The sequence below is a fragment of the Nerophis lumbriciformis genome, linkage group LG21, assembly GCF_033978685.3.
Source record: "Nerophis lumbriciformis linkage group LG21, RoL_Nlum_v2.1, whole genome shotgun sequence".
NCBI classification, from domain to species: domain Eukaryota; kingdom Metazoa; phylum Chordata; class Actinopteri; order Syngnathiformes; family Syngnathidae; genus Nerophis; species Nerophis lumbriciformis.
The window spans coordinates 28,107,420-28,133,787 of NC_084568.2; the positions used below are offsets into that span (position 1 = coordinate 28,107,420).

At 43.4% G+C, this 26,368-nt stretch overlaps 1 protein-coding gene across 5 annotated transcripts in view; it reads left to right on the forward strand.

The window, feature by feature from the left end:
• The window catches only part of LOC133620883 (cytoplasmic dynein 1 intermediate chain 1), a 140,082-nt gene that overhangs the window by 65,304 nt on the left and 48,410 nt on the right, over positions 1 to 26,368 (forward strand). For all 5 annotated transcript variants that reach the window (XM_061982511.2, XM_061982507.2, XM_061982508.2 and 2 more), the window contains 3 exons: positions 502 to 673; positions 8,099 to 8,198; positions 8,269 to 8,394. In XM_061982511.2, the coding sequence (XP_061838495.1) occupies positions 502 to 673; positions 8,099 to 8,198; positions 8,269 to 8,394 (398 nt within the window). The remainder of the gene's footprint in view (positions 1 to 501; positions 674 to 8,098; positions 8,199 to 8,268; positions 8,395 to 26,368) is intronic.

Consider the following 26,368-nt stretch of genomic DNA (forward strand, 5'->3'; position numbering starts at 1 on the left):
ACACGAGGCAGAAATGGATGGATGGATTTTTTCACTTGTTTGCACTTTATGATGGCACTCTGCAATGGCATATTGATTTTTACTTTTGTACAATTTATTTTATAACTGATGAATTGTTTTTTGTTACATTTCATTTTGAAATGAACACCCAGTTAACATACTGTTTGTTTAAAACAAAAATGTATTTTACATAACATAGTAAATAATCGTGATTTCAATAATGAGCAAAGTAATCTTCCAGCACTATCTTAGACTTAGACTTCCTTTTTATTGTCATTCAAATTTGAACTTTACAGTACAAAAAAAATGACTCTAAAAGTGAGATTTTCCTTTTACATGTTAAAATTGTGCTGTTTGAGGGGCCAAGCAAATAATTGATGGATTTCAATTCATCTCAATGGGCGACGTGTGTTTAGAGTCACAAGCTCGATAGTAGAAGTCGTAATTTGAGGTACTCTTGGAACACAAGGTAACATAAACTTCCATGTTTTCTCCCGCCAGGTCCTTGCCCTGCGCTACGGGAACTGACGGAGGAGGAAAGGCAGCAAATACTTCACTCCAGCGAGTTTCAGACGTTCTTCGACTGCAGCATCCGGGTGATGGAGCGAGCTCTGGCCGAGAGCGCAGACGTCTTTTTCGACTACAGCGGTCGAGCCCTGGAGGACAAGGAAGGGTGAGTGGACCGTATTTATTTCCCATGTTTGGATGCAGCAGGTAAGACATTTATTTTTGGCCTTGGAGCCCAACTATAAACCCCGTTTCCATGTGAGTTGGGAAATTGTGTTAGATGTAAATATAAACGGAGTACAATGATTTGCAAATCCTTTTCAACCCATATTTAATTGAATGCACTACAAAGACAAGATATTTGATGTTCAAACTCATAAACTTTATTTTTTTTTTTACAAATAATAATTAACTTAGAATTTCATGGCTGCAACACGTGCCAAAGTAGTTGGGAAAGGGCATGTTCACCACTGTGTTACATCACCTTTTCTTTTAACAACACTCAATAAACGATTGGGAACCGAGGAAACTAATTGTTGAAGCTTTGAAAGTGGAATTCTTTCCCATTCTTGTTTTATGAAGAGCTTCAGTCGTTCAACAGTCCGGGGTCTCCACTGTCGTATTTTACGCTTCATAATGCGCCACACATTTTTGATGGGAGACAGGTCTGGACTGCAGGCAGAGCCAGGAAAGTACCCGCACTCTTTTTTTACGAAGCCACGCTGTTGTAACACATGTTGAATGTGGCTTGGCATTGTCTTGCTGAAATAAGCAGGGGCGTCCATGAAAAAGACGGCGCTAAGATGGCAGCATATGTTGTTCCAAAACCTGTATGTACCTTTCAGCATTAATGGTGCCTTCACAGATGTGTAAGTTACCCATGCCTTGGGCACTAATGCACCCCCATACTATCACAGATGCTGACCTTTGAACTTTGCGTCGAAAACAGCCTGGATGGTTCGCTTCCCCTTTGGTCCGGATGACACGATGTCGAATATTTCCAAAAACAATTTGAAATGTGGACTCGTCAGACCACAGAACACTTTTCCACTTTGCATCATTCTATCTTAGATGATCTCGGGCCCAGAGAAGCCAGCGGCGTTTCTGGATGTTGTTGATAAATGGCTTTCGCTTTGCATAGTAGAGCTTTAACTTGCACTTACAGATGTAGCAACAAACTGTATTTAGTGACAGTGGTTTCTGAAGTGTTCCTGAACCCATGTGGTGATATCCTTTAGAGATTGATGTCGGTTTTTGATACAGTGCCGTCTGAGGGATCGAAGGTCACGGTCATTCAATGTTGGTTTCCGGCCCTGCCGCTTACGTGGACTGATTTCTCCAGATTCTCTGAACCTTTGATGATATTATGGACCGTAGATGTTGAAATCCATAAATTTCTTGCAATTGCACTTTGAGAAATGTTGTTCTTAAACTGTTTTGACTATTTGCTCACGCAGTTGTGGACAAAGGGGTGTACCTTGCCCCATCCTTTCTTGTGAAAGACTGAGCATTTTTTGGGAAGCTGTTTTTATACCCAATCATGGCACCAACCTGTTCCCAATTTGCCTGCACACCTGTGGGATGTTCCAAATAAGTGTTTGATGAGCATTCCTCAACTTTATCAGTATTTACTGCCACCTTTTCCAACTTCTTTGTCACGTGTTGCTGGCATCAAATTCTAAAGTTAATGATTATCTGCAAAAAAAAAAACGCTTATCAGTTTGAACATCAAATATGTTGTCTTTGTAGCATATTCAACTGAATATGGCTTGAAAATGATTTGCAAATCATTGTATTCCGTTTATATTTACATCTAACACAATTTCCCAACTCATATGGAAAAGGGGTTTGTATATACTGTATATAGAGAGGGCCCGCGACCATTCTTATATTAACACTAAATCAGTCATCTTACTCTAGATTTGAAGAAGATTCAATAACCAAGCAAAGTTGATTTATATAGTCCTTAATCACAAATGCCTCAAAGGGCTTCACAAAGCACAACGACATCCTAAGATACTACTCGGCACCACAACGGTGGAAAATAAACCACGCTTCTTCCGGTAGCGTTATAACTCGATGAATAGAGGAATAGGAGTGGCTAAGCATGCGACACAGCGAGCAGGACGACCCAAGAAACTAACGGCTAAAGCTTTAATGTGAACTAGGGGTGATTGATCCAGATATCCATACCTTGTATCAGTATATTAATGATATTAAGTGCTATCTTTCTTTTTCTTGTTGTTACATCCAGGATTTAGACAATAATTCTAACATGAAGAACAATAATAAAACAATAAATCTATCTCACCGACTTACAGTTTACAACCTTGTCAAATGATATGAAAGCATGTGTTCATCACAAGGATGATTCTTTCTTAAACACATAAATCTTAGGCTTAGGTCAGGCTGATAAGAAAAATAAGTACTAATCAAATATAGTGCATACAAAGCGAACCATAAATAACCAGAGGTGGGACCAAGTCATTGTTTTGCAAGTCACAAGTAAGTCTCAAGTCTTTGCCCTCAAGTCCGAGTCAAGTCCCGAGTCAAGACAGGCAAGCCCCGAGTCAAGTCCAAAGTCAAGACTGGAAAGTCTCAAGTCAAGTCCTAAGTCCTGCATTTTGAGTTTCGAGTCCTTTCAAGTCCTTTTAACCACAGACTAATATATTAACACAGATTGTGTATGCTTTTCAAACGCTGTATTTATTTATTAAAACAAGTGCATTTTAAATTGCAGGAAAGAAAATTGTGCTGACATTGCACTTTATAATAGCACTATTAACCAGTCATTTTAAACATTAACTCATTCCTTTACAGAACAAACACATTAAAAAATAAAGTGCAAATGTACTTATTTGTACAAAAGTGTTAACATTGAAAAAACATGACATATACGTGAACATAACAAAAAAGTTGTACTTTTTATATGTCAGGGCCCTATGCTGCATTGCATTTGCAAAAGACCAAATTAGCCAAGAGTCTGTCAGTCATTTGTGCACGATGGGGGCATAGTATTTATTTTACCTTTATTTTACTATTTTTGTCTTTTTTTAGGTGGCTAAAATATGCGGTGCTGCTGACCGCCGTCTAACGTTACGTGTGATATATTGACTAACGTAACCCTGGTTAAAAAAAATCACTGAACAAAAAGTATGAATGAGGTAGTGAACTGCAACAGATGCCCGTGTTTGCAATAACGTTATAACGTTAGCAGTGAGTTTACAGCCTCACTGATTTAACTACACAGCAAATAAAAGTCACGTTACTTAGCCAATAAACGTTATCTTACATTCAAAACTTACCGTTCTTTGTGCAACTTCAAATGCCGGACGAAGTTGGAAGTTGTTGCCTCTCCATCAGTAATTTTCGAACCGCATGTGTTGCATACTGCAAACCGTTTTGTGTTGACCACCTCGTAATTTTTATACCCAAACAAAATTATTTTAGGTATCATTTTTTGTTCACTGGCGTGTGGTTTGGACATGTCTTCTTCGTTGGTTGTCCTGCAATTTGATTGGATGAATGCTGTGTGATGAAAACAAAGTAGATCTAATTTGATTGGCTGTTGTACTGAGCTCAGTACAACACGCAACGCTGATAGACAAGTACACAATGAAAAATACGGAGCGCTCCCGAATAACTTTTTCATCTTTGGGTTTTGGGGAAAGTAGCAAGTCATGTCAAGTCATGTCAATTCAAAAGGCTCAAGTCCAAGTGAAGTCACAAGTCATTGATGTTAAAGTCTAAGTCGAGTTGAAAGTCTTTTTACATTTTGTCAAGTCGAGTCTAAAGTCATCAAATTCATGACTCGAGTCTGACTCGAGTCCAAGTCATGTGACTCGAGTCCACACCTCTGTAAATAACTGACAAAAAATACATGTACATACAATTATGTAGTGCTAAAATACATACAATTAAATCCATTCATCCATCCATCCATCCATCTTCTTCCGCTTATCCGAGGTCGGGTCGCGGGGGCAGCAGCCTAAGCAGGGAAGCCCAGACTTCCCTCTCCCCAGCCACTTCGTCCAGCTCCTCCCGGGGGATCCCGAGGCGTTCCCAGGCCAGCCGGGAGACATAGTCTTCCCAACGTGTCCTGGGTCTTCCTCGTGGCCTCCTACCGGTCGGACATGCCCTAAACACCTCCTTAGGGAGGCGCTCGGGTGGCATCCTGACCAGATGCCCGAACCACCTCATCTGGCTCCTCTCGATGCGGAGGAGCAGCGGCTTTACTTTGAGCTCCCCCCGGATGACAGAGCTTCTCACCCTATCTCTAAGGGAGAGCCCCGCCACCCGGCGGAGGAAACTCATTTCGGCCGCTTGTACCCGTGATCTTGTCCTTTCGGTCATAACCCAAAGCTCATGACCATAGGTGAGGATGGGAACGTAGATCGACCGGTAAATTGAGAGCTTTGCCTTCCGGCTCAGCTCCTTCTTCACCACAACGGATCGATACAGCGTCCGCATTACTGAAGACGCCGCACCGATCCGCCTGTCGATCTCACGATCCACTCTTCCCTCACTCGTGAACAAGACTCCGAGGTACTTGAACTCCTCCACTTGGGGCAAGATCTCCTCCCCAACCCGGAGATGGCACTCCACCCTTTTCCGGGCGAGAACCATGGACTCGGACTTGGAGGTGCTGATTCTCATCCCAGTCGCTTCACACTCAGCTGCGAACCGATCCAGTGAGAGCTGAAGATCCTGGCCAGATGAAGCCATCAGGACCAAATCATCTGCAAAAAGCAGAGACCTAATCCTGCAGCCACCAAACCGGATCCCCTCAACGCCTTGACTGCGCCTAGAAATTCTGTCCATAAAAGTTATGAACAGAATCGGTGACAAAGGGCAGCCTTGGCGGAGTCCAACCCTCACCGGAAACGTGTCCGACTTACTGCCGGCAATGCGAACCAAGCTCTGACACTGATCATACAGGGAGCGGACCGCCACAATCAGACAGTCCGAAACCCCATACTCTCTGAGCACTCCCCACAGGACTTCCCGAGGGACACGGTCGAATGCCTTCTCCAAGTCCACAAAGCACATGTAGACTGGTTGGGCAAACTCCCATGCACCCTCAAGGACCCTGCCGAGAGTATAGAGCTGGTCCACAGTTCCACGACCAGGACGAAAACCACACTGTTCCTCCTGAATCCGAGGTTCGACTATCCGGCGTAGCCTCCTCTCCAGTACACCTGAATAGACCTTACCGGGAAGGCTGAGGAGTGTGATCCCACGATAGTTAGAACACACCCTCCGGTTCCCCTTTTTAAAGAGAGGAACCACCACCCCGGTCTGCCAATCCAGAGGTACTGCCCCCGATGTCCACGCGATGCTGCAGAGTCTTGTCAACCAAGACAGCCCTACAGCATCCAGAGCCTTAAGGAACTCCGGGCGGATCTCATCCACCCCCGGGGCCTTGCCACCGAGGAGCTTTTTAACTACCTCAGCAACCTCAGCCCCAGAAATAGGAGAGCCCACCACAGATTCCTCAGGCACTGCTTCCTCATAGGAAGACGTGTTGGTGGGATTGAGGAGGTCTTCGAAGTATTCCCTCCACCGATCCACAACTTCCGCAGTCGAGGTCAGCAGAACACCATCCGCACCATACACGGTGTTGGTAGTGCACTGCTTCCCCTTCCTGAGGCGGTGGATGGTGGTCCAGAATCGCTTCGAAGCCGTCCGGAAGTCGTTTTCCATGGCTTCCCCGAACTCCTCCCATGTCCGAGTTTTTGCCTCCGCGACCGCTGAAGCCGCACACCGCTTGGCCTGTCGGTACCTGTCCGCTGCCTCAGGAGTCCCATGAGCCAAAAGAACCCGATAGGACTCCTTCTTCAGCTTGACGGCATCCCTCACCGCCGGTGTCCACCAACGGGTTCTAGGATTACCGCCACGACAGGCACCAACTACCTTGCGGCCACAGCTCCAATCAGCCGCCTCGACAATAGAGGTGCGGAACATGGTCCACTCGGACTCAATGTCCAGCACCTCCCTCGTGACATGTTCAAAGTTCTTCCGGAGGTGGGAATTGAAACTCTCTCTGACAGGAGACTCTGCCAGACGTTCCCAGCAAACCCTCACAATGCGTTTGGGCCTGCCAGGTCTGTCCGGCATCCTCCCCCACCATCGCAGCCAACTCACCACCAGGTGGTGATCGGTAGAAAGCTCCGCCCCTCTCTTCACCCGAGTGTCCAAAACATGAGGCCGCAAATCTGATGACACAACTACAAAGTCGATCATAGAACTGCGGCCTAGGGTGTCCTGGTGCCAAGTGCACATATGGACACCCTTATGCTTGAACATGGTGTTCGTTATGGACAATCCGTGACGGGCACAAAAGTCCAATAACAAAACACCACTTGGGTTCAGATCCGGGCGGCCATTCTTCCCAATCACGCCTCTCCAGGTTTCACTGTCGTTGCCAATATGAGCGTTGAAGTCCCCCAGTAGAACGAGGGAATCACCCGGGGGAGCACTCTCAAGTACTCCCTCGAGTGAATCCAAAAAGGGTGGGTACTCTGAGCTGCTGTTTGGCGCGTAAGCGCAAACAACAGTCAGGACCCGTCCCCCCACCCGAAGGCGGAGGGAAGCTACCCTCTCGTCCACCGGGTTGAACTCCAACATGCAGGCTCTGAGCCGGGGGGCAACAAGAATTGCCACCCCAGCCCGTCGCCTCTCACTGCTGGCAACGCCAGAGTGGAAGAGAGTCCATCCCCTCTCGAGAGAACTGGTTCCAGAGCCCTTGCTGTGCGTCGAGGTGAGTCCGACTATATCCAACCGGAACTTCTCTACCTCGCGCACTAGCTCAGGCTCCTTCCCCCCCAGCGAGGTGACGTTCCACGTCCCAAGAGCTAGCTTCTGTAGCCGAGGATCGGACCGCCAAGTGCCCTGCCTTCGGCTACCGCCCAGCTCACATTGCACCCGACCTCTATGGCCCCTGCTATGGGTGGTGAGCCCATTGGAGGGGGGACCCACGTTGCCTCTTCGGGCTGTGCCCGGCCGGGCCCCATGGGGACAGGCCCGGCCACCAGGCGCTCGCCATCGTGCCCCAACTCCGGGCCTGGCTCCGGAGGGGGGCCCCGGTGACCCGCGTCCGGGCGAGGGAAATCTGAGTCTCGGTTCTTGCATTTCCATAGAAGTCTTCGAGCTGCTCTTTGTCTGATCCCTCACCTAGGACCTGTTTGTCTTGGGAGACCCTACCAGGGGGCATGGAAGCCCCCGGACAACATAGCTCCTAGGATCATTGGGACACGCAAACTCCTCTACCACGTTAAGGTGGCAGCTCAGAGAGGAGTAAATCCATTCATAAATAATAAATATGTTTTTAAACTAAACTGTCAATAAAATTTAAGTGCAAACAAAAATACAGCTTTACCACTTTAGTCATTATTTTTGCACTTAAGAAACTTCTCTGACTTTAGCTCCAGACTTCTTCTGTTTGCTTGATATTGTCAATACGGTCATAAATGGTGAAAAAGTGTATTACAACTAAGTACCACAGCTGGGAAACATATATTTTTTGGCAGCCCTCTACAATGGGCCCTCATCCTATGGTTAGGAAATACTGATATATGCTGTGTGTTTCTAGAGATCTGGCTGGAGGCTCCAGTTTGTCATTCAGTAGACTTTTCTACGACGAGCATTGGTCCAAACATCGCGTTGTCACCTGTCTTGACTGGTCCCCTCAGGTAAGACTTTCAGTTGGTGACACAATGACAGGTGTTGACTATCAAGTTTGGTCCTCTCTCTGCCATTTAGTATCCTGAGTTGCTCGTGGCCTCCTATAACAACAATGAAGATGCCCCCCATGACCCAGACGGTGTGGCCCTGGTGTGGAACATCAAGTTCAAAAAGGCAACACCTGAGTACATCTTTCACTGTCAGGTACACTCTTCTTTACTTTTCTGAACCACAACTACACAATTTCACCCATTTTTCCTAATTGGGCAAGGAACATTTGGCTTTATGGTGTTAGAACCATGTGACTTTACCTTGCCAATCAGAAAAACAATCCAATGAAAGACAATGACTGGATCGGTGCCATTTTCTAGTTAGAACTCTCAAAATCGACCAAAAATTAAATGTTGGTGTTCGGCCTTGCATTGATTTCTCCAGATTCTCTGAACCTTTTGATGATATTACGGACCTTAGATGGTGAAATCCATAAATTCCCTGCAATAGCTCGTTGAGAAATGTTGTTTTTAAACTGTTTGACAATTTGCTCACACATTTGTTCACAAAGTGGTGACCCTCGCCCCATCCTTGTTTGTATATGACTGAGCATTTCATGGAAGCTGCTTTTATACCCAATCATGGCACCCACCTGTTCCCAATTAGCCTGTTCACCTGTGGGATTTTCCATATAAGTGTTTGATGAGCATTCCTCAACTTTTTCAGTGATTTTTGCCACTTGTGCCAGCTTTTTTGAAACATGTTGCAGGCATAAAACGAGCTAATATTTGCCAAAAATAACAATGTTTTCCAGTTCAAACTTTAAGTATCTTGTCTTTGCAGTGTATTCAATTGAATATAGGCTGAAGAGGATTTGCAAATCATTGTATTCTGCTTTTATTTACGGTTTACACAACGTGCAAACTTCGCTGCTTTTGGGTTTTTAATATGACTCAAGTAAAAGTCAAAAGCTGTCATCCAAAAAAATGGCTTGAATAAGAAAAACTAAGTATTGAGTGAAAAAAACGACTAAGTACTGAATGACTTCTGATGTATTTAGTAGCTATTTTTGAATAGTACTTGCGAGAGAAACTACTACAACGTGCACTACAAAAGATGCACATTTCACAGTCACTAATGTTAACATACGTGCAGCTAAAGGTCCTAAAACATCTGTTTTCTCTCGCTGGAAGTGGACCTCTGTAGGCTGAAATAGCAACACTTCTCCTGACACATTTACGAATATGAAGGTTATCTTTCCTAGCTTGGAAGGTAAACATTGACATCGCCTCATCTTAAAGTCATGTCACTTTTTACAGTGTGTAGTTTGAGTGTGGTCATGTGACTGCCAGGCTCCGTTTGATTGGAGTAAAAGGTCACTGGTGCTTACATTGGGTTGGTGACACAATCATGTGAGCGTGCCTGAATGCAGTGCTTCTCAATTATTTTCTGTTACGCCCTCCCCCCCAAAAAAAATTCAAGCACCCCCTATTTGAAATTGTTGTAAGTACACCTCTGCATAACATGTTATCCCTATTAACAGTAAAGAAAACACAAATATTGATCATCTTACAACGTTAACATTGTTTTTAGACTGTAAAAGAAACATTTTAAAGTGCATCAATTTGCCTGAAATAATATATTTAAAAATTCCTTATTTATATTATAAACATTTTTCGACCGACCTGAACCATTTGGTACTGACATTTTTTTTTTTTAACAAACTCAATAAATAATAATTAATTCTCATTGATCGGCATGATTAACTCGTGAGAAAATATATAATACACTTTAACCTACAAAAGTAAAATTAATAAAACAATTTGTGCTGATTTATTTTTCAGTCAGGATCATACTTGCCAACCTTGAGACCTCCGATTTCGGGAGGTGGGGGGTGGGGGCGTGGTCGGGGTGGGGCATGGTTGGGGGCGTGGTTAAGAGGGGAGGAGTATATATATATATATATATATATATATATATATAGATTGATTGATTGATATATATATATATATATATATATATATATATATATATAAATAAATAAATATTAAGGAATATAACATAACTTGGCTTCTGAGAGTTTCAAAATGTAATGAATAAAATGCTAAAGTTGTTGATAAACAAGCAATTATTTTAATAATTAAATATGGTCATTTTAAATGAATTATTATGATAATTTAAAATCAATTATTTCAAATATGTTTATTCTAATGTATAATTCTATGGCTGGATGTAATAAGGAGTCAGGAAAAAATACAAATAAAAATACAATTAATTTGGATGTTTTTAGCAAAATATAGTAAACATGTATTTATTTATTTATTTTTTTAATTAATACATATATTTATTTTTAGGTAAGATAAACATAATAATACAATTTATCTCTAGTCTGGATGATTTAGTTCTTGTCACCCTATTGTCCTCCCGTCATGAAAAAAGGCTGTCCTCACTCAGGTCGGCATGGAGCTGGAGGGGGCGTGGCTTCTAGCCCCGGCTGAAAATCGGGAGATTTTCGGGAGAATATTTGTCCCGGGAGGTTTTCGGGAGAGGCGCTGAATTTCGGGAGTCTCCCGGAAAATTCGGGAGGGTTGGCAAGTATGGTCATGATTAGGGTTGTACAGTATACCGGTATTCGTGTAGTACCGCGATACTAATGAATCATATTAGGTACTATACCGCCTCTAAAGAGTACAATAATTTCGACAAAATAATAGAATGACAAATGACACAATATGTTACTGCATATGTCTAAATTAGGAGCCTTTGTTTGCTTACTTGCTACTAAAAGACAAGTTGTCTTGCATGTTCACTCTTTTATTTAAGAACAATCTTGCAATAAGAAACGTATGTTTAATGTATCGTAAGATGTTTTGTTAAAATAAAGACAATAATGGAATTTTTCTGCTCCCCTTTATTTAGAAAAGTATCGAAAAGTACCGAAAAGTATCGAAATACATTTTGGTACCTGTACCAAAATATTGGTATCGGGACAACACTAGTCAGGATTAATGTCTACAATGAGCACGTTTGGTAGAGCACAACTTTTGAAAGCATGATACTGATAAAGCATGTACCCAGGGGTCACACGCACCCCCTGGTCTAATACGATGTCTAATGTGAAGGCAATCTAACCCGCGTGCAGACTTACTTCACACGTGCTGCAGTGTTTATGCCAGTAAACATGGCTTTTATTCTAGTCTCAGTACTGGCGCATTTGGGACCACTTCAAGGATTTGGTGCAATCAAAGGCAACATTTTCTGAACTGAATTATTGTGTGGAGAAAATGAAGAAGGAAGAGGGCATGTGTTTTGGCTCTGGAAGTTAGTGGGGACATTTTACTGTCGCGTCTGCTCCAAAGAGTGCGTCTGCCAGCAGTCGGAGGCAGAAGTGGTGGAACATTGACGCAAGTTCCTAAAACATGATTTTCACCAGTTTTCTGCTCATTTGTCAACTATTTATTACAAACCCCGTTTCCATATAAGTTGAGAAATTGTGTTAGATGTAAATATAAACGGAATACAATGATTTGCAAATCATTTTCAACCCATATTCAGTTGAATATGCTACAAAAACAACATATTTGATGTTCAAACTGATAAACATTTTTTTTTTTTTTTTGCAAATAATCATTAACTTTAGAATTTGATGCCAGCAACACGTGACAAAGAAGTTGGGAAAGGTGGCAATAAATACTGATAAAGTTGAGGGATGCTCATCAAACACTTATTTGGAACATCCCACAGGTGAACATGCAAAATGGGAACAGGTGAGTGCCATGATTGGGTATAAAAGTAGATTCCATGAAATGCTCAGTCATTCACAAACAAGGATGTTCAAACTGATAAACATTTTTTTTTTTTTTGCAAATAATCATTAACTTTAGAATTTGATGCCAGCAACACGTGACAAAGAAGTTGGGAAAGGTGGCAATAAATACTGATAAAGTTGAGGGATGCTCATCAAACACTTATTTGGAACATCCCACAGGTGAACAGGCAAAATGGGAACAGGTGGGTGCCATGATTGGGTATAAAAGTAGATTCCATGAAATGCTCAGTCATTCACAAACAAGGATGGGGCGAGGGTCACCACTTTGTCAACAAATACGTGAGCAAATTGTTTAAGAAAAAACTTTCTCAACCAGCTATTGCAAGGAATTTAGGGATTTCACCATCTACGGTCCGTAATATCATCAAAAGGTTCAGAGAATCTGGAGAAATCACTGCACGTAAGCAGCTAAGCCCGTGACCTTCGATCCCTCAGGCGGTACTGCATCAACAAGTGACGTCAGTGTGTAAAGGATATCACCACATGGGCTCAGGAACACTTCAGAAACCCACTGTCAGGAACTACAGTTGGTCGCTACATCTGTAAGTGCAAGTTAAAACTCTCCTATGCAAGGCGATAACCGTTTACCAACAACACCCAGAAACACCGTCGGCTTCGCTGGGCCTGAGCTCATCTAAGATGGACTGATATAAAGTGGAAAAGTGTTCTGTGGTCTGACGAGTCCACATTTCAAATTGTTTTTGGAAACTGTAGACGTCGTGTCCTCCGGACCAAAGAGGAAAAGAACCATCCGGATTGTTATAGGCGCAAAGTGTAAAAGGCAGCATGTGTGATGGTATGGGGGTGTATTAGTGTGTAACTTACACATCTGAGAAGGCGCCATTAGTGCTGAAAGGTACATACAGGTTTTGGAGCAACATATGTTGCCATCCAAGCAACGTTACCATGGACACCCCTGCTTATTTCAGCAAGACAATGCCAAGCCACGTGTTACATCAACGTGGCTTCATATTAAAAGAGTGCGGGTACTAGACTGGCCTGCCTGTAGTCCAGACCTGTCTCCCATTGAAAATGTGTGGCGCATTATGAAGCCTAAAATACCACAACGGAGACCCCCGGACTGTTGAACAACTTAAACTGTACATCAAGCAAGAATGGGAAAGAATTCCACTTTCAAAGCTTCAACAATTAGTTTCCTCAGTTCCCAATCGTTTATTGAGTGTTGTTAAAAGGAAAGGCCATGTAACATGCCCTTTCCCAACTACTTTGGCACGTGTTGCAGCCATCAAGTTCTAAGTTAATTATTATTTGCAAAAAGTTTGAACATCAAATATCTTGTCTTTGTAGTGCATTTAATGGAATATGGGTTGAGAAGGATTTGCAAATCATTGTATTCCGTTTATATTTACATCTAACACAATTTCCCAACTCATATGGAAACGGGGTTTGTATGTAACCCTCTATTTTGGCTACATTTTTGGAGCGTGGGAGTGTTCACACTACAGTCGCATCGCGTACATATCCGATTTGTATCGACATATGAAAGATTTGGAACTGACATGAAAACATCCAATACAGGTCGCATATGGTCAAAAAAATGGGAGTTGTTCTGCAGTGTGAAGGAGGTCTTAGTCTCTCCAATCAATTAGCATGCATACCTTTGGAATGCGGGAGGAACCCAGAGAACCAGGAGAAAACCCAAGGGGAGGCCATGTTTAAACAGAGATTGGAACACAGATCTCCCTGATCTCCCGATTGTCCATCCATCCATTTTCTACCGCTGGTCCCTCAATCACCCACCATGCTCAATAGCTGGCAGTTTTAAGACAGGAAGCCTTTTTTCTGCTGGGAAAGATGCATCGACACGTGTGACGCTAATAGCAAGTGACAGTGAGAAAATGGCAGACGCGAGGTAGATGACGGGTGAAGGGGGGCTTCACATCTCTCAGGAGACGAGCGAGACCTAGCAGAAACTTGTAAAATGATGTGGCCTACCACTTCCTCATCCCACGCCACACATGTGCGAGTGTTGGCCCACCCACGCAGCTGTGACCGCGCTTGCCTAATTGTGACGCTTCGTCAACATGAAATCTTAAAAGGCTTGCAGATATTCAATATCCACTTCTTGGAGGCAGCACAGTGGAACAGGGGTTAGTGCATGTGCATCACAATACGAGGGTCCTGAGTTCGATCCTGGGGCTCGGGGTCTTTCTGTGTGGAGTTTGCATGTTCTCTCCGTGACTGCGTGGGTTCCCTCCGGTTACTCCGGCTTCCTCCCACCTCCAAAGACATGGTTGATTGGCAACACTAAATTGGCCCTAGTGTGAGTGTGAATGTTGTTTGTCTATCTGTGTTGGCCCTGCGATGAGGTGGCGACCATACTTGCCAACCTTGAGACCTCCGAATTCGGGAGATGGGGGGCATGGTTGCGGGGGCGGGGTTGAGGTGCAGGCAGCATACCCCTTCCCCTTCGAGCTTTTCTGGATGAAATGAAATTTTTTTTTCCAATCATTTTGGAACTTGCAAGCGTATTTCTTCTTCTATGTCTCTTCTTCTGCTTTGTCTCCTTCTTGTTGTGTGTGCAGTTGTGCACTTGAGCTCCAAAAGCCGTAGATGTTATTGTAGCGTCCCGGAAGAGTTAGTGCTGCAAAGGATTCTGGGTATTTGTTCTGTTGTGTTTATGTTGTGTTACGGTGCGGATGTTCTCCCGAAATGTGTTTGTCATTCTTGTTTGGTGTGGGTTCACAGTGTGGCGCATATTTGTAACAGTGTTAAAGTTGTTTATACGGCCACCCTCAGTGTGACCTGTATGGCTGTTGACCAAGTATGCCTTGCGTTATCATTAAACCAGCTAAAAGATCATACAACGTGCCAGTATTTCTTGACATCCTCTAGTAAAGATCATTGTTAAACCCGTCCAACGCTACATTGTTATGTGACTGGGCCGGTACGCTGTTTATATGGAGGAAAAGTGGACGCCTGGACAGCATGCGGCTGTTAAGGGGTGAAGGTTTCAGGTGAGAGAGGACGTTAAAGGCAGTGTCTTTAAGGAACGCCCCCAATATTGTTGTCCGGGTGGAAATCGGGAGAAATTCGGGAGAATGGTTGCCCCGGGAGATTTTCGGGAGGGGCACTGAAATTCGGGAGTCTCCCGGGAAAATCGGGAGGGTTGGCAGGTATGGTGGCGACTTGTCCAGGGTGTACCCCGCCTTCTGCCAGAATGCAGCTGAGATAGGCTCCAGCACCCACGCACACACACGTATAGACGCAGGACACACACGAATAGACGCAGGACACAGTTGGGTCCAATGCCGGACGCGCACACACACGTATACACGCAGGACACGCACTCACGTATAGACTCAGGACGCACACACACTTATACACGCAGGACACGCACACACGTATAGACTAGGACGCACACACATTTATACACGCAGGACGCGCACACACGTATAGACACAGGACACGCACACACGTATACACGCACACACGTATAGACACAGGACGCGCACACAGGTATACACGCATGACGCGCACACAGGTATACACGCAGGACGCGCACACACGTATATACGCAGGATGCACACACACGTATACACGCAGGACGCGCACACAGGTATACACGCAGGACGCACACACACCTATACACGCAGGACGCGCACACAGGTATACACGCAGGACGCACACACACATATACACGCAGGACGCACACACACGTATAGACGTAGGACGCACACACACTTATACACGCAGGACGCACACACACATATACACGCAGGACACGCACACACGTATAGACGTAGGACGCACACACACATATACACGCAGGACGCGAACACAGGTATACACGCAGGACGCGCACACAGGTACACACGCAGGACGTGCACGCATGTATAGACACAGGACGCGCACACACGTATCCACGCAGGACGCACACACACGTATACACGCAGGATGTGCACACAGGTATACACGCAGGATGCACACACAGGTATACACGCAGGATGCACACACACGTATACACGCAGGACGCACACACATGTATACACCCATGACGCGCACACACGTATACACGCAGGACGCGCACACAGGTATACACGCAGGACGCGCACACAGGTATACACGCAGGACGCACACACGTATACACGCAGGACGCACACACACTTATACACGCAGGACGCGCACACACGTATAGACACAGGATGCGCACACACGTATACACGCAGGACGCGCACACAGGTATAGACACAGGACGCGCACACACGTATAGACCCAGGACGCGCACACAGGTACACACGCAGGATGCGCACACACATATAGACACAGGACGCGCACACACGTATACACGCCGTGGAGTACTTTGGTTTGGCAGTCCCTTTCTGTTGGCCTTGGCGGCCTTTCCTGGCATTTTAGCCATTTTTGTTTCGCCAAACGTGCCCACTGAAGGCTTATTCATCGGCTGTACGGATAGGTAGATGGTTGCAAGCTATAAATAGGTAGAGAGGGGACTTGGTTGAGTCTTTGGGCGTTGTGCTCGTGGTTGGGTGCATTGTGAGGCTTTATTGTTTTAGGCTTACAGATGGTTCGATGTTTCACTTGCGGTTTTGCTGAGGCCAGTCTTCGATGTTTTCTAAACAAGCAGGGAAGGAGCAGCGAAATGCAACAACAGTCTTTTCAAAACATCTTGCCTCCTGTTGTTTGTGCTCAAACTGTTTCAAATTTGGTTGGCTTTGCTGAAATGAAGGACTCATCTATTAGTGCTGTTATAGTCTTTGGGTCATTTTTCTTATTCTATTGGTTCATTCAATTATTTTGTCTTTTTCCGTCTGCCAGTCAATCGCATGTTTACATATACATACAGTATATGTATATATATGTATATGTATATACATATATGATAAAACTTATGATTAAACATATGTTTCTTATTGCACCCAAATAAAAATATTAGAATTAAAATTAAAAGGCGCATTAGCCACATGGGATTGTCTTATCGCACTAAAAGAACAATATTTTACATAATAGCCTGCCATAATCTAGAATTAGGTTCGAATAGAATAGAAAGCTTTATTGACTTTGTATTAAATGCTTCATGATTTATGGTTGCCAATTTTGAGCTGTGCTTTAAGACAAATACAATAATTAGTAAACACTGAAAGCAAGATTAAAAATACACAGATAAGACAAGTAGCATGTAAAACACACATTGTTAAAGATAAAACACAAATGAAAAAGTGATAATTTATTATAAAATTCAGTCAATTCACTTGCATTAGTTTACATTACATGGGCGGTTTAGACTGCTCTAATAATCCCCCCCCCCTTTTTGGATCTACCCCATCGTCCTGAGACGCAAGGATGCCGACGACTAATAATAATAATAATAATAATTTTCAACAAGCCAAGCAGCTGTATGCGTGTTTGGTATCTGTATATGTGCACAGGGGAAGTTGTCAACTATATTACCTGCCACGCTTTAAACACTGGCTTCATTTTAATACTATTACTAATAATGATAATAATCTTTCTGTGTGGAGTTTGCATGTTCTCCCCATGACTGCGTGGGTTACCTCCGGTTACTCCGGTTTCCTCCCATCTCCAAAGACATGCACCTGGGGATAGGTTGATTGGCAACACTAAATTGGCCCTAGTGTGTGAATGTGAGTGTGAATGTTGTCTGTCTATCTGTGTTGGCCCTGTGATGAGATGGCGACTTGTCCAGGGTGTACCCTGCCTATCGCCCTAATGCAGCTGAGATAGGCTCCAGCAGCCCCCACGACCCTGAAAGGGACAAGCGGTAGAAAATGGATGGATGGATAATAATAAGAATTTTCAACAAGCCAACCAGCTTTATGCCTGTTTAGTATCTATTATATATGTGCTGTTAACTAAATTACTTACCAACTTTAAACTCTGGCTTCATTTTAATAGTACTACTACTACTAATAATAATACTAATCATTTTCAACAAGCCAAGCAGCTGTATGTGTGTCTCGCATCTACTGTATATGTGCACGTGGGAAGCTGTTAACTATATTACCTTGTGCAGGTCTGAATGTTAGTTATTTAAATGTTTATGGTGGTGTATTGACACAGCAAGCAGCACTTGCACACCGAACACTTCTTTGTTTAAGGCGTCACCTTTATTGATAGCCCAAATAACTTCATATTGCCTTTCACGCAACCTTTTTATTAACCAGTAGTATTGCTGTTATTTAGTCATTATTCCTTTGGACGATTATTATGATTGTATGTGCTCATTGTGTACGTCTTGACAAACGAATGGGCCGCGTGTCGGCTTAGGAAAATAACCGCCGTACGGCAACACATGTGGATGAAAAATAACTACAGGTGTTTTCCAAAGGCAGTAGTACCTTTTATAATTAATTAGTACAACGGTACTTTATTAGTAGCGGAGTACTGTACAACTTTCCAGTCCCACCATGACACAACAAACTTGACAGCAATGGAGTTAACGGCTGAGATCGGGGTTTTTTTACATTCATAATGCTTTGGTTGATGAATAAACAAAGAACTATACGATTGTTGTCTCCTGTGAACATTTTGAAGGTATGTAACATTAATGTTTTCGCATTTGCAAGCTTTAAAGTTTGAGTATTTTAGTATTATTATTTAGTATTTTAGCCTAACGTTAGCTAGCGTGGCTAACTGGCTAACATTACAAACTAACATGCAATACATTATATAACTTATGCAGAAATTGTGCATTTTTCTCTGGCCCTAAATGCGCATCTGGAATGGCTCTCTTTCTCTCTGAAGGGCAAGATTCATACCCCCTACTCCTCGTTATGCCCACTACTCCTCGTTATGCCCACTACTCCTACATGCAGAGACTCATTGGGACACCATTACCTTCACAGGAACTAGATTCATACCCCCTACTCATCGTTATGCCCACGACCCCTACATGCAGATTCATTGGGACACCAATACCTTCACAGGAACTAGATTCATACCCCCTACTCCTCGTTATGCCCACTACCCCTACATGCAGAGTCATTGGGACACAACTACCTTCACAGGAAATAGATTCATACCCCCTACTCCTCGTTATGCCCACTACACCTACTGTACATGCAGAGTCATTGGGACACAACTACCTTCACAGAAACTAGATTCATACTCCCTACTCCTCGTTATGCCCACTACCCCTACATGCAGAGTCATTGGGCCACCAATACCTTCACAGGAACTAGATTCATACCCCCTACTCCTCGTTATGCCCACTACCCCTACATGCAGAGTCATTGGGACACAACTACCTTCACAGGAACTAGATTCATACCCCCTACTCCTCGTTATGCCCACTACACCTACATGCAGATTCATTGGGACACCAATACCTTCACAGGAACTAGATTCATACCCCCTACTCCTCGTTATGCCCACTACCCCTACATGCAGAGTCATTGGCACACCAATGCCTTCACAGGAACTAGATTCATACCCCCTACTCCTCGGTATGCCCACTCCACCTACATGCAGAGTCATTGGGACACCAATACCTTCACAGGAACTAGATTCATACCCCCTATTCCTCGTTATGCCCACTACACCTACTGTACATGCAGAGTCATTGGGACACAACTACTTTCACAGAAACTAGATTCATACTCCCTACTCCTCGTTATGCCCACTACCCCTACATGCAGAGTCATTGGGACACCATTACCTTCACAGGAACTAGATTCATACCCCCTACTCATCGTTATGCCCACTACCCCTACATGCAGAGTCATTGGGACACCAATACCTTCACGGGAACTAGATTCATACCCCCTACTCCTCGTTATGCCCACTACCCCTACATGCAGAGTCATTGGGACACCAATACCTTCACGGGAACTAGATTCATACCCCCTACTCCTCGTTATGCCCACTACCCCTACATGCAGAGTCATTGGGCCACCAATACCTTCACAGGAACTAGATTCATACCCCCTACTCCTCGTTATGCCCACTACCCCTACATGCAGAGTCATTGGGACACAACTACCTTCACAGGAACTAGATTCATACCCCCTACTCCTCGTTATGCCCACTACACCTACATGCAGATTCATTGGGACACCAATACCTTCACAGGAACTAGATTCATACCCCCTACTCCTCGTTATGCCCACTACCCCTACATGCAGAGTCATTGGCACACCAATGCCTTCACAGGAACTAGATTCATACCCCCTACTCCTCGGTATGCCCACTCCACCTACATGCAGAGTCATTGGGACACCAATACCTTCACAGGAACTAGATTCATACCCCCTATTCCTCGTTATGCCCACTACACCTACTGTACATGCAGAGTCATTGGGACACAACTACTTTCACAGAAACTAGATTCATACTCCCTACTCCTCGTTATGCCCACTACCCCTACATGCAGAGTCATTGGGACACCATTACCTTCACAGGAACTAGATTCATACCCCCTACTCATCGTTATGCCCACTACCCCTACATGCAGAGTCATTGGGACACCAATACCTTCACGGGAACTAGATTCATACCCCCTACTCCTCGTTATGCCCACTACCCCTACATGCAGAGTCATTGGGACACCAATACCTTCACAGGAACTAGATTCATACCCTCTACTCCTCGGTATGCCCACTACACCTACATGCAGAGTCATTGGGACACCAATACTTTCACAGGAACTAGATTCAAACCCCCTACTCCTCGTTATGCCCACTACACCTACTGTACATGCAGAGTCATTGGGACACAACTACCTTCACAGAAACTAGATTCATACCCCCTACTCCTCGTTATGCCCACTACCCCTACATGCAGAGTCATTGGGACACCAATACCTTCACAGGAACTAGATTCATACCCCCTACTCCTCGGTATGCCCACTACACCTACATGCAGAGTCATTGGGACACCAATACCTTCACAGGAACTAGATTCAAACCCCCTACTCCTCGTTATGCCCACTACACCTACTGTACATGCAGAGTCATTGGGACACAACTACCTTCACATAAACTAGATTCATACCCCCTACTCCTCGTTATGCCCACTACCCCTACATGCAGAGTCATTGGGACACCAATACCTTCACAGGAACTAGATTCATACCCCCTTCTCCTTGTTATGCCCACTACCCCTACATGCAGAGTCATTGGTACACAACTACCTTCACAGGAACTAGATTAATACCCCCTACTCCTCGTTATGCCCACTACCCCTACATGCAGAGTCATTGGGACACCAATACCTTCACAGGAACTAGATTCATACCCCCTACTCCTCGGTATGCCCACTACACCTACATGCAGAGTCATTGGGACACCAATACCTTCACAGGAACTAGATTCATACCCCCTACTCCTCGTTATGCCCACTACACCTACATGCAGAGTCATTTGGACACAACTACCTTCACAGGAACTAGATTAATACCCCCTACTCCTCGTTATGCCCACTACACCTACATGCAGAGTCATTGGGACACCAATACCTTCACAGGAACTAGATTCATACCCCCTACTCCTCGTTATGCCCACTACACCTACATGCAGAGTCATTTGGACACAACTACCTTCACAGGAACTAGATTCATACCCCCTACTCCTCGGTATGCCCACTACACCTACATGCAGAGTCATTGGGACACCAATACCTTCACAGGAACTAGATTCATACCCCCTACTCCTCGTTATGCCCACTACACCTACATGCAGAGTCATTTGGACACAACTACCTTCACAGGAACTAGATTCATACCCCCTACTCCTCGTTATGCCCACTAGTCCTACATGCAGAGAGTCATTGGGACACCACTACTTTCACAGGAATGTAGGGTGAGGGGGTGTATTGGGAATGGGCTTAACTACGGACACACACAAAGAGAAAATTGCTTAATGGAGGTCTGCACCCTACTGAGTATCATTCTAGTGTGTTGTAATTGTTGGAGGTTTTAAAATCACAACATGACTTTTTTGGAGATCGATCATATTATTGTGAGAGGCGCAGCTGAGGCCTCTTCGTCACAGGCTGTCTAAGCCATTGAACTTAAACCCTAGCCCCAGCCCAGTTGGGTCCAATCTTGTAACTTCACACCAGCCTCTCAAGTGGGCAAAGTCATTCCACATTAAACAACCCGCTTGACTTTAAACAAATGGTAAACCTCCCCCCGAAAAACCACACGCCTCGGTGGAACAACCCCTACTGCTACTGTCATATCCCATTCAACTCAGTCATTTTTTGGAAGTAATACCTCACATCTCTCCATAGGTCTTTAGCATGCAGTTAACTGTTGATCAAGTATTGACGGGGACAAAGCAGAGACAAGAGTTTGAGGGACTGGAGAGCATTAAGAACCTTAGGTAACATTGCGATGGAGGACCAGGTTGTATTTGGTTTGGAACATCTTGGAGTACTGTAACATCTTGCATACTATTGATACCTTTTCATATTTCTAGTGATTGTATCTTAGCTGGGTTTCTAAGTGACTGCTGGTTTGCCATTATTTCAGCAGTTTCATTCTCTGTACAGGCACAAAAATGACAAAATAGAGTTGTTTTGTTACTCCACAATCTCTTCTTTGTTTCCTCTTGAAATACAGCAGAATATTTGGGTTTGAGACCAAGTCCACTGTCATGCTTTCACGTTGCCATATTTTAGATGCGTAGCTGATTGAACATGAAGAGTGCATCGGTTGGTAAGAGGGCTGATTGATTATGATTGTGATCGATGATGGTAATAGATTTCAGCTGGATCACGGTGATCAACTTGATTAAAGATTTACAACAACAGCCAATCAGAGTCAAGCTTTTCCCAATGTACGTGTGGTTACAAAGTACTGCAGAGGTCAAGTGAATCATAGATATGAACACAATGAGCACACTTGGAGCTCAACGCGCAGCTCAGCTGAGGACAGTAAATAAACACTGGACCAGCAGCCCTGCACCTTTCTCGGTTCAGCTCTTTGCCTGCCTCCAGGACCACTTGTCACTCAGACCTCAAAGCGGCCACCTCAAACCCATGTGTACCAAACCAACTCCAGAACACAGAATCAAACAGTTCCCAAATGACTTCTACGTGTCAAGTAATGTGTTTTTTGTTTGCCAATTTGTCACCCAAGAGTCGTGAGAAAACCACTGTGCTACTACTGCTAATGCTAGCCAGGCTGTAGCGATGCAGCACCATAAGACTGATTGATTGATTCATTGAGACTTTTATTAGTAGGTTGCACAGTGAAGTACATATTCCGTACAATTGACCACTAAATGGTAACACCCGAATAAGTTTTTCAACTTGTTTAAGTCGGGGTCCACTGAAATTGATTCATGATACGGATATATACTATCATATATACTATCATCATAATACAGTCATCACATAAGATAATCATCAGGGTGTATACATTGAATTATTTACATTATTTACAATTCGGGTTGTGGAGGGGGGTGGGGGGGGGGGTGTTAGGTTTGGTTGTTATCATCAGTCATCAACAATTGAGAACAGAGAAATGGATATTGAAACAGTGTAGGTCTGACTTGGTAGGATATGTGCAGCAAGTAGTGGACATAGAGAGAGAGAGATCAGAAGGCATAAGAAAAGTATCTACATTTGATTGTTTACATTTGATTATTAACAATCCGGGGAGGGTGTTAGTTTAGGGTTGAAGTTGCCTGGAGGTGTACTTTTATTGCGGTTTTGAAGGAGGATAGAGATGCCCTTTCTTTTATACCTGTTGGGAGCGCATTCCACATTGATGTGGCATAGAAAGAGAATGAGTTAAGACCTTTGTTAGATCGGAATCTGGGTTTAACGTGGTTAGTAGAGCTCCCCCTGGTGTTGTGGTTATGGCGGTCATTTACGTTAAGGAAGTAGTTTGACATGTACTTCGGTATCAGGGAGGTCAGACATCTTCATCGCTAAATTCATAATAACTTTCACCTATCCATTTTTACACCGCTTGTCTCTCTCAGAAACACGGGGGGTGGGGGCTGGAGCCTATCCCAAACGCTCACACAAAATTGGAATTACAATTTTTTTCCCCTTGTTTTTCAAAAAAACCATTGAAGACAAATGACATATATAATTCAAAACAAATGTTCTTGTATTTAAACAAAAACTATTAGTTTGAAATTACTGCATCTTATTCTTGGCAATATATAATGTTGTTCTTTTAAGACCAGATATAAATGATAACTTCAATGAAATAATTTTCAAAGAATTAAATTAAGAACTTTCCTTGAGAAGCAATACTTTTGCTTGAATAGAATACTTATGTTAACAAAAATGCAGCATTGCACATGTTGCATGCTAATAAACAATCTCCAACATTGAGATCAATAAAGTGCAAACGTTTGTCTTGAATAACATACTTCTGTCAATGAAAACGTAATTTTAAACATTGTATTCAAATAAATAATGAAGTAAAACATTGAGAGGACTATAGTAAGTAGCCAAAGTAAACGCAGCCCTTTCCATTCACTCATCTTGGTGGTGTGCAGAGTGACTGCTTTAATGATCGGTCTACGCGTTGTGCTTCTTTCTCATCATACATGATATCCCCACGCATGATATCATCATGCATGCATCATCATGCATGGTATCATCACGCATGGTATCATCATGCATGGTATCATCACACATGGTATCATCATGCATGGTATCATCATACATGATATCATCGTACATGATATCATACATGGTATCACCATGCATGGCATCATCATGCATGGCATTATCATATGTGGTATAATCATGCATGGTATCATCATTCATGCATGGCATCACCATATGTGGTATCATCATACATGGTATCATATGTGATATCCTCATATGTCGTATCATACATGGTATCATATGTGATATCGTCTTATGTGATATCCTCATATGTGGTGTCATCATACATGATATCATATGTGATATCGTCATATTATCATGCACTTTTCTTCTCTTGGGAACGTCTCACTCTCCTTAGCGTTAGCATTAGCCATGTTTTGCTGGGTGAGCCCATAGACATCTTATAAGTAGACGCAGCATTGGCTGCTGTGATGCGAGAAATTCGGCCGCCATCTTGAAGTGGTGATGAGGAGCCGGCAAGCAGCCTAAACTGACAGTTGACAGGTAGAAAACAAAGATGCCGGGCTGGTGTTCAGCGTTTTCCTGCTCAAATGAGCGGACTGTTGAAAATAGGAGGCGGGGGATTACTTTTCACAAGTAAGATTTAACATTAACGTATTATTGGTTGTATTTTGTGAAAATAATATGACCACAGAGTTGAGAAGTATATATTCAATATATATGTATATTGTATATAGTTCTCTGCAAACCTATGGTGGCATCATGCCTTCAGTGTGCATAATGAATATAGTTCTCTGCAAACCTATGAAATGTTCTATTGTGTCTCCATTATTTTGTCAGAATGCACCAGAATGCTTCATTTGTATGTGAAAATCACAAATAAATCTTGTGGGGGAGGATGACCCCCCCTACAAGGGTTTGGTTTACAAACTTTCAGCCCCACCTAAAACAAAATTCACCAGCCGCCACTGATTATGATGCATTCTCATTTTAGGCAAAGTATAAGACAATACTTTCTTAACAGTATAATTGTAACCAGGAATAAGTCTTCAAGTAACAATATTCAAATACTAACATTATTGGGTAATACAGCATTTGGTTTTATTCTGAATCCAGTGAAACAGATTAGTGGTTTTAGCTGATATAAAGACTTTTAGGTGTTTATATATGTTTATGTTTAATTATTTGGCAGACGCTTTTATCCAAAGCGATATACATAAAAAATACATATAAAACAATCACTATAAACATTATCATTTAAGGGAAGAATGTAATACAAAATATCAATACAAAGTGTCAAGACAGAATAAACTCTTTGCTGCTGCAGCAACAGAGATACAGTCTATAGGTCCCTAAAATATATAGATATATAATGTATTCATACATTGTTTATATAGGATATACGCATGTATACATAACCTAATCATATTGTTTCTCCAACTTAAAAATAGCTGACCGTTTTTTCCCCCCTTCTCTGGGATTATATTCCCAGTTTTGATCTCGGACGTCTGGTCATTTATAGCATATAAGAATATTCTATTACTGTTAAGCAAACTATGAATAATAAAACACGCCAAAACATGTGTCCTTAGCTACATGTATGACAAAAAAAATGCGTGAATATCAGTGGTATTCAGTGAGGTAAGATGAATTAAATGCGCTGACAGTTCATTGCTCCTGCCAAATGAATTGCACTGAGTGGAGCGGATCACCACTCCAAGATGGCGGCCCCGCGTCTCCTCAGTGCCAGTAGGCAGTAGCGGTTGATGCTGCGTCTACTTATAAGATGCCTATGGGTGAGCCACTTAGAAAGCAAGAGAACGC